General features: G+C 32.6%; 1 protein-coding gene across 1 annotated transcript; it reads right to left on the minus strand.

Annotated features, from left to right (window-relative positions):
* Nucleotides 1-37: 37 nt before the first annotated feature.
* LOC120067246 (probable 1-deoxy-D-xylulose-5-phosphate synthase, chloroplastic) lies at nt 38-4241 on the minus strand. The gene is made up of 10 exons (XM_039018773.1): nt 3793-4241; nt 3362-3490; nt 2909-3073; nt 2653-2803; nt 1998-2269; nt 1630-1903; nt 1216-1523; nt 811-1092; nt 447-731; nt 38-354 (listed from the first exon to the last, which is right to left on the minus strand). Exons 1-10 carry the CDS (start codon nt 3928-3930, stop codon nt 205-207), a joined length of 2154 nt encoding a protein of 717 aa, XP_038874701.1. The 5' UTR covers nt 3931-4241; the 3' UTR covers nt 38-204.
* Nucleotides 4242-9797: the final 5556 nt, after the last annotated feature.

A 9797-nucleotide genomic window follows, 5' to 3' on the forward strand; every position in this document is an offset into this window, starting at 1 on the left:
AGGGTGCCGGTTTGGTTCACCAAGAAAATTAAGAATCTTGCATCAAAGCATATGCTTTGTAGCCTCGTATAAGGAATTGTTTATACAGCCCTAGACTGATAATGTATAGTTATAAGTATACGCAAATATGACCGAACTAGATACGTGATTCTCAAATTTGTACATTACATTGAAGTGGGAACGCTATGAGTTGTAAATTATCTTCTACGACATGATCTCCAGAGCTTCCCTGGTTTGTCCTAGCATATTGAATACTGTAGCAGCAATATGAGATGGAGTAAGACCTGCTTCGGCCAGTTGGTCTGCTGGCGATCCGTGGTCAATGTATCGGTCGGGAAGAACTAGCGGTCTCCACTGCAAGTGTTATATGGAGTGGCAAGTTTAGTGAATTTCATAAAACAATCTTAAAGCAGAGATTTGACATGGTTTGCAGGAGATTTATATACCTTCAAGGTGCCGTCAAGAAGGCCATCAAGAGCCAGAAACTGGATGACATGAGACCCAAATCCCCCAATCGATCCTTCTTCCACTGTGATTAAAATTTCGTGTGATTTAGCTAGACTGCGGATGAGGGCTCGGTCGAGTGGCTTGCAGAAACGTCCATCTGCAACTGTTATTCGTAAGCCATGGCGTTCGACCATAGATGCAGCAGCCAAACAGTTTTGAACTGCCGTTCCATAGCCCAACAGGGCAACTCTTTCCCCTTCAAGTAGAATCCTCCCTTTCCCAACCTGTTACAGAGTTGCTAATTAGATTGTTGGTGTGACAAGACTGTAAAAAGCTGCAACTTGAGATGTTGTGAACAAGTACCTCAATAGGAATGCCTTTATTCCCTGGTGGCAGCTCTACACCGATACCGTTACCTCGTGGATACCGGAAACAACTGGGTCGGTCATCTATGGCTGCAGCTGTAGCAACCATGTGAAAGAGTTCGGCCTCATCAGACGGAGCCATGACCACCATGTTAGGCAGGCATGCCATAAACGTAACATCAAAAGAACCACAATGAGTCGGCCCATCTGCTCCAACTAAGCCTGCTCTATCCATTGCAAATCTCACGGGCAACTTCTGCAAATCCACATCATGAACTACCTGCCATTTGAACACGGTAAATTTTGTTGACATTTAATAATAATTAAAAGTAAAAAAAGCGCACACAAATTCAATTCCCTTTGCTAATGGAGTATCAAGGATAAACATGAAGCCAATGCTTGCCTGGTCATACGCCCTTTGCATGAACGATGAATAGATCGCACAAAATGGTTTAAGGCCTTCACAAGCCAGACCAGCAGCAAATGTAACAGCATGCTGTTCAGCTATGCCGACATCAAAGCATCTTGTCGGAAAACGTCTTTGAAAGAGATTTAAGCCTGTGCCTCCTCCCATTGCAGCATGGATTGCAATAATATCTTTGTCCTTTTCAGCTTCTGCAATCAATGCCTCTGCGAAGTAGGTCGTATAAGACTGTGTTGGAGCCTTGGATTTCTGTTGTTTCCCAGTAGCAGGATCAAACTTTGTGACTCCTGTATATAAGCCATAATTGTAAGTTGTAACCCAATTTTTGAAACAATGCAAATGATAACAATCCGTTTCGAAACAATGATCATCTTTCCTGAATCTTTTGTTTACCATGGTATTTGTCAGCAGCTTTTTCAGCATATGGATAACCTCTTCCTTTCTCAGTGACAACATGGATAAGGACTGGACCAGTGGTTTTTGTACTCTTAACTTCCTTAAGAATAGAGACAAGATCATCCACGTTATGACCATCAACAGGGCCGATATAATAGAGCCCGAGCTCCTCAAATAACGTTGATCCAGAGCCACTAATCATCCCACGAGCATATTCATCAACTTTTGCAGCCAACTCATGCATAGGACCGCCAATTTGTTTTGTGACGCCCTGGAACATCATTGGTATTAGGACAATAGAACTCAAGCTCATTCAGATTGAAGGATGCAGGCGTGATGGCTTGCTTTGGTTCACTACTTCTTACCTTGGCTACCTCTCTCAATTCTCTGAGAGGCCTGTTTGACTGCAGCCTGCTGAGAGCACTACTCAAAGCTCCCACAGGTGGTACGGGCCCGTCGAGAGTTGCAGTTGGTAAAGAGACTTGTTTGTTGTCATTAAGAATAACAATCATGTCCGAGTCAAGGTACCCGGCATTGTTCATGGCTTCATAAGCTTGCCCAGCAGTCATGGCACCATCACCTATAACTGCAACCACATTATTCTTTCTTCCCTTAAGATCCCTTCCCACAGCCATTCCTGTTAAGTTACAACATAGAAATCGCAGAGAAACCTCTCAGTGAAGTACATTGTTTGTGAATAGTCAGTCAAAAGTATTTGAAATCTTAGGCAATTTTCAAAAAATAAGATTTGAGAACGATTATTTTTTCACTTTTTTTTTTTTTTAATTTTAAATTTTGTTCAAATTAATATTTTGATTTTTAGAAACTAGATAACAAAATAAATAAAATAATTTTTTAAAATAGAAAAATGAAAACAAAAGTAGTTTCGGACAATTAGACAACTTTCCACAACTCCAATCAATAGGATAGATAATCTCAGACAATGACTCAGATTATGTTCTGATCTTATCATTTCCACACAACCATCTTTCTCAATTTTCAGTTGGAGAAGCCAATTACCTAAGCCTGCTGAGATGGTGGTAGAGCTGTGCCCTGCGCCAAAGCTATCAAACTCACTCTCTGAGCGTTTCGTAAATCCCGACAACCCGTTTGTCTGTCTAATAGTAGACATCTTATCCCTCCTTCCAGTTAGAATTTTGTGTGGATAAGACTGCAATCACCACACAATTCAAAACGTATTAAAATAAAAGGCCAATCGACATCTCTCATCCCACCAGGTTGAACACAGCAAGTGAGAATGCAAGAAGAACGGCACCTGATGGCCAACATCCCACAGAATTCTGTCCTGTGGGGCATTGAAGACATAGTGAAGAGCCACCGTGAGCTCCACCACGCCAAGGCTGGAACCCAAATGACCACCAGTTTTAGAAACGTTGAAGATGACATCCGATCTCACTTCATCAGCTAGTTGATAAAGCTCCTAAGTCAACAATACCCCAAGAAGAAATCAAACATTTCGAAGAGTATCAAACGGATTCAAGAGTTTAAAAAATTAGTCGAGACTCCATAAGTGATTATCCATATTAATGGGGCAGAGGATAATATGGCAGGAGGTCAAACGCGGAAGCTTTCATGATTCATTTAAAGTACCATGTTATTTAACTATCACAAAGTTCAGGTCAGAAGTTAAGGATATGAAGCTTTTTGGTTCTTTAGAAAGAGTGAAAAGCTTGATTTTATATTTGTGATTTGGGTTTATAGTTTTCACCTTGATGGATAGATTTTTCATATGAATTGGATAGTTTATTGTGTCCAAAAGAGGAGTTGGTGGCCTTTGTGAAGGATACTCCCCCATCTCTGAAAGTGATGCACAGATCCCACCTGGCCTTTTCTTGACCTGCCTCAAAACAAAAAAGCAAACAGCCACACCTTTCAAACTTATTTATTTATCTTGTTTCTGAATTTAAAATAATCAAAATAGAAGGTCAAAATACAAACAATAATACAAAATGAAAAAAAGTGAAAGGAACATTTTAGTTGTAACTCTCCTCGGAACAACACCAATCGAAAAGGTGAAGAAAAGCCACAATTTCCAATTTTCAATTGCAAAAGATCAGAAAAGATTCCTTTCTTCTCACTTGGGTTTTTCATCAAACACTTGGTGAGCATAATTTTCATCTTCTTTTTTCTAAACTATACCTGATTGACCCTTTTCTGAAATCGGAAGACCAGATCCGTTCCCCTTGAAAACCGAGAAGAAACAGCACTAGAACCATCGTGCTCTTTTGCAGCAACTCGGCTAACATGAGCAGGAAAAGTTAGCGTACAGAGCGCCATTAGAGCTCAACAACCACCAAAATAGGAATATCAAACTACTTCAATCGCAAAAATCAAAACCCAAGTGAAGAAATCCAATAAAAATGAAAAAGAAAAAGAGAAGCAATGCTCTGATCTTCTCTCTCTACGTGTCTTATAGAGGGAGACACAGTAGAAGAAATTGAATGAACCGTTTTTGCCACTAAGGGAAGTGGTAATTTGAAAGTGGAAGAATTAAATTAACAAAAAAATGAAAAAAAAAAAAAAAAGTCCAATGAAAAGACGAAGCGTGGGCTGAATTGGAAGATAGAATTGAAGCCGCATTTGCTGGGTGTCTCCTTCGAATTCGGTCTCACTGTAAAAGCAGTGCGCCATTGCTTCAGTGGGAAATGGCAGATCGTTTTCCTATTGGTCCACGTGGACGGAAATCACAAAATGGATATATGTGGATAGATACATCTCCCTTTGTAGATTATTCTTGCCTTCCATCCCTATTTTTTCAACCCTAAAAATTGAAATTTGAAAGCCTAGTTTCTTTTTTCTCTTTTTCTAATAGCGGTTTGAGATTAGAAACTCTGACCTTATAGAACTCTGATCGAAAGTATATGTAATTTTTTTATTATTTTAAAAAATATTTATTTAATATAATAATATGTAAGAAATAGAGTTGTAGATTTAACTTTTTGGTCAAGAATATAACGTTTTTCAACTGTTGAGTTAAATTGAGGTTGAATACAAAATTTTGATTTAAGTTCTTATGATTTGAATTTTTGGTTAAAAAAACTTGTAAGTTTAAATTGTCATTTAATAAAAACTGACACTTCCTACATTATGATATTCTTAGTGAATTTGTGGAAGATGGAAATTCGAATCTTTAACTTTTTAATCTATGATATAGTGTTTTTATCTGTTGTGTTAGACTCGGCTTGCTTAAAAAGCTTTGATATAGGTACTTTATGTTTTCAGTTTTTGGTTAAAAAATACTTTTGTAAGTTTAAATCGTCATCCGATAAAAATTGACAGTTCCTACATTATAATACTCAGTAAATTTATGGGAAAATGTTTTTTGATACGTTAAGTCGTTAGACTTTAAATGCTTGAAAAACTTTGTTTTGAGTTCATATATATTAAATTTTTAGTTAAACATCATTTTCGTAAGTTTAAATTATCGTTCATAAAAATTGAGACTTTCTACATTATAATATTTAATGAATTTGTGGAGATTATGATATTGTTCACTTTGAGCATAAACTCTCATAACTTTACTTTTGATTTTATCCAATAATTAAAATAATTGTTCTTACTGTACAATAGATCTCCTTTTTCCTAATCAATATAGGATTTTATATGCACCTACACACTTATATACAATAGCTTTAATTTATCGTTTTTCTTTGAAGCTTCATTAATTTCATTTGAGACATATGTCATATATTTATTAAATTCACACCATAATATTTTCATTGACGATTTTTAAATTAAAAGTCTAGAAGAGAGTAAAAGTTGGTCTTTATAATTTAAAGTTTGTTCAATTTTAGTTCATTGATTTCCAAATGTTTAATTTTAATCACTGTATTTTAATTAAAATTTTAATTTCGTCTCTCGAAGTTAATATATATCGAAAGAGGGTAGTAATAATAATAATAATTTTCATGCAAGAAAATAAAATACATGAATATGTTTTTAAATTTTATAGTGAAAATATTAATTTATAACATTTTTTTAAAAAAATAGGAATAAATTAGAAATGGAGACTCAATTTAAGATTTATTGAAAATATAAGGCTTGTTTGATAACATTACCGTTTCACTTTTCACGTTCTTGTTTTTTAAGAATAAAAAATAGGAATATGTTTGGTAAACGTATAAAATATATAAATATATAAATATAAATATTGGAAAATTTAAATTTTAAAATTAACTTAACATATAAATATAAAAAAATTAATAATAAAATAAATAGATATAAAACAAATATTAAAATTAATATAGAAAAGAAAGAAAAATAATTATGTTTTAATTTTTTTTTTATTTAAAAATCACTTGTAAGTCTAAATTGTCATGTAATAAAAATTGACATTTTCTACATTATAATATTCAATAAATTATGGGGAAAAAAAAAAGTTTTTGATACGTTAAGTCAGACTTTAGATGCTTGAAAAGCTTTATTTTAAGTTCTTATATTTTAAATTTTTGGTTAAACATCATTTTCTTAAGTTTAAATTATCGTTAATAATTATGCACACACGTATTTCAACTAAATGAAAACCTTCTCATTCCTTGTACCAAACATTTTCAAAGTCTACCACATGTCCATTTCAGACTTGACTAAAATGAAAAAAAAAAAAAAAATAGTTACAAATATAACAACGAATCCAAAATATTAACAGATATAATATAATGTTAAAAAAATTACAAATATGATAAAATTTAGATAATCTATCAATGATTTACCATATTGTTGGTAGGAGTTTATCAATGATAAACTATATCACTAGCAAGAGTCTATCAACGATAAAAGTGTATTGTTGATAGATTTTGTTATATTTTCAATTTTTTTAAAAATATTGTTATACACTTTATTATTACCTTTAAAAATGCTGGAATTAATTATCTAAAAAATAATTAAAAAATAAAAGGTTTTATGTCAATTGACTTGAACAACGAACCTCGGAGCATTTTTTTTATTAAAATTCTAATGATATTAATAAGCACCCATGACAATATCATAATGAGAGTGAAATCTTATCCTTTGAAAAATATAATATAATGTATTCAGGTGAGGTCAGATTTTGCTGATCCCTCGTTCAAATTAATTAATACGTCATTTCATTCCTCCATGCATAAATCTATTTCTTCTTTATATTTAATTAAAACTCAATGTTATGGATTAATGAATAATTGATTTTAACTATGGATAAGACCTCCGTTATGTCTAGAGATGTCTACGGGGTAGGCAGGGATGAGAAAGGCTTCCCCGTCTCCATCCCCACCTCCATATTTCATTCTCTCTCCCCGCGAAATTCTCCACGAGAATTGGGGCAGAGATTCTCCACGGAAAAAATTTTTCTGTTTGTTTTTTTTAATATATTCATTTTAGCAACTTTGTTTATTTTCAACCAAATAAAATTATATATATATTAATTGAGTTATTTCCAATAAACTTTTCATTCAAAGAAAATAGTATAAAAAATCTTTATAAAAATAACACTATTATATGTATAGAAATATAATTTAATCCTATAATTTCTAAAAGTTAAAATTTAAATATTACAATATCATAGTCAAGTTTTTCATTTAAATACAACAACATTTATGACTTAAGGTAGAAAGTCCTAAATGTTAAAACAATTTAGAAATGTATTAAAGTACGAAAAGGTTGAAATGAAAATTAGAAATAACTAACTTTTTATACTACATTTTTTGTAAAAAGTATAAAATAAAATAATAATAATAATAAGAAGAAGAAGAAGTAATTATTATTATTATATAAATATAATTATATAATATATTAATTGGGGCGTGGCACGGACGGGGACGGGGTATATAATCCCCATCCCCGTCCCTATTTAGCCAACGGGAAAAAATTATCCCCACTCCCTCCCCCATTCCCCGTCTAACTGGGGATTCCCCGCCCTGTTCGAGGCGGGTTCTCGCGGGGTACATGGACATCCCTATTTACGCCAAAGTCAATTTAAATTAATGAGAATTGGCATAACCTTTTTCGTAAAAAGTCGAAGGTTTAATCTCTCATTCCCGCTTGTAATTGTTGTACTAAAAATGGACATCTATTACCAATTAATTACCATTCTAAAGTTTGATAGTTCTTTGTCATGTAATTATTAAACTTTAAAAAATTGAGGATATAATTTAGTTGTTTTCAAATAAAGAAAAATAAATCAACTTATTTATAAATATAACAAAATTTCACTATATACCAGTGTTAGTAATAGAAGTCTATTGTGATCTATCACTGATAGAAAATGACATTTTGTTATACTTGAAAATATTTTTTAGCAGTTTTACCATTTAAAACAATTATCTATTTTTAATATATATATATATTTTTACAATATATGAGATGTGGGAATCGAATCATGGACTTTATCAAAATAGCTTGATGTAATCGCTTTTTCCAAAGCAATCATTTTTAAATTGCAGCTAAACTATCTTATAAGTAATCTAAATTTATCAGTGAAATCTATCATTGATTATCATGGATAGACTTCAAATAATATAAGCCTATTAAGTAATAAACTTCAATTATTTATAGAGTTTATCAATGATACTTCATATCAAATAATATATATAGAGTCTATCCATGATAATAGACTTACATTAATATGAGTTATATTAAGTAATAAGTTTATTACTTGATATGTTGTAATATGAGTTTGTAATAGTCTATTAAGTAATACTTCATATCAATGATAAAATCTATCTATACTAGGCTCTTTCAATAATAGCTTTCTTTTGTGATATGAGTCTACCAATTTACTACTTTATGCCTAAAAAATAGATGATAGTAACAAACTTTAGAATTCCGATGACGTTTAAATAATAATAATAAAAAGAAAATAAGATGATGTTTAAATAGTAGTAATAAAAAAAATATTTCAGATGATATTCAACTCAAAGTAAGGGGTATACATGGATTGGGTTGGGTTGGAAATTTTTTTGGACCAACCTGAATTTGGTTGGCTACCCTTATGACCTGAATAAAGTCTCCAATCCAACCAACACAATCCAAGGGTTAGGCTGGATTGGGTTGTCAGGTTATTTATTATTTATTTTTTATTACATTTTTATTAACTTAAAATACCTAAATTACGAGCTAGCAGAGGAACCTTATGGACCTACAGATCATGAGCTCCAACATTTGTAATTAATTGGTTAAATTCTTTGAACCAAATTAATTACTTTTCGTTAACTAACAAGATATTCCACTATAGCTCGATAGTTGCACTCTCTTCATTGTAGATATATTTCTGTCCATTTTAACCATAACCGATAAGTCGATCCTTCACAGGTCGTTCGTATTTACAGCTGGGTCAAAGATTACTATTTTACCCCTATAAATACATCTTGCTCCTTAAACTCCTACTGATCATCCATTGAACCATTGATTTATAGTCCAACTTATAAACCATAACCCTCTCTTTCATAAGAGGGCAGAGCCTCGTTTGTTCAAGACAAGGCAACAGCTCTTAAGAGAACAACCTATCTGCTAACTCTAAATCGAGTAGGAGTGAGTTTCATATTGCAAAACTATGTCCCCAGCTATTTATCCGGTCTTATTTCCAAAATGGAAGGCTTATTGAGCAGCGCTGTTGGACTACTCTCACGTATGTAGATCAAATGATAATCCCAAGTAAACAGGAGTTCATAGTTAGCTTAGGATTGAGATCGAGTTACCCTAGGTCATTGAGTTTGAGATAGTCAGTTTTAACAGTAAACAGTTGTTATAAAGAAAATTGACTATTCTGAGGTCCAGTCTTATGCAAACTCATTGCACAGGATGCCTCCACTCATATGTCTCCACATGAATGATTTTTGGATCACATCATTTGTATCAGTACACAAAATGGGCTGCATCCAGTAGTGTCATTAGGATGAGGTACCCAATATCATTCCTATACCTATAGACCATTTTGGCTACATACTAAAACTTAATCATCTTTTATGTCGCCACATAAAGTTAAAGTATTCATGTTATAGTCATGGATTTGTTTATTTGATTTTCATAAAAGAATGCAATATTAATAATAATTTATTGAATAAAATATTCAATAACATTTTTATTGATAAATAGAATATGTTAACAACATTTACGAACTGCGAGTTTAGGACATTCCCAACATTTATATATATATATATATATATATATAA

This window comes from Benincasa hispida, chromosome 12 (assembly GCF_009727055.1).
Source record: "Benincasa hispida cultivar B227 chromosome 12, ASM972705v1, whole genome shotgun sequence".
Taxonomy (NCBI): domain Eukaryota; kingdom Viridiplantae; phylum Streptophyta; class Magnoliopsida; order Cucurbitales; family Cucurbitaceae; genus Benincasa; species Benincasa hispida.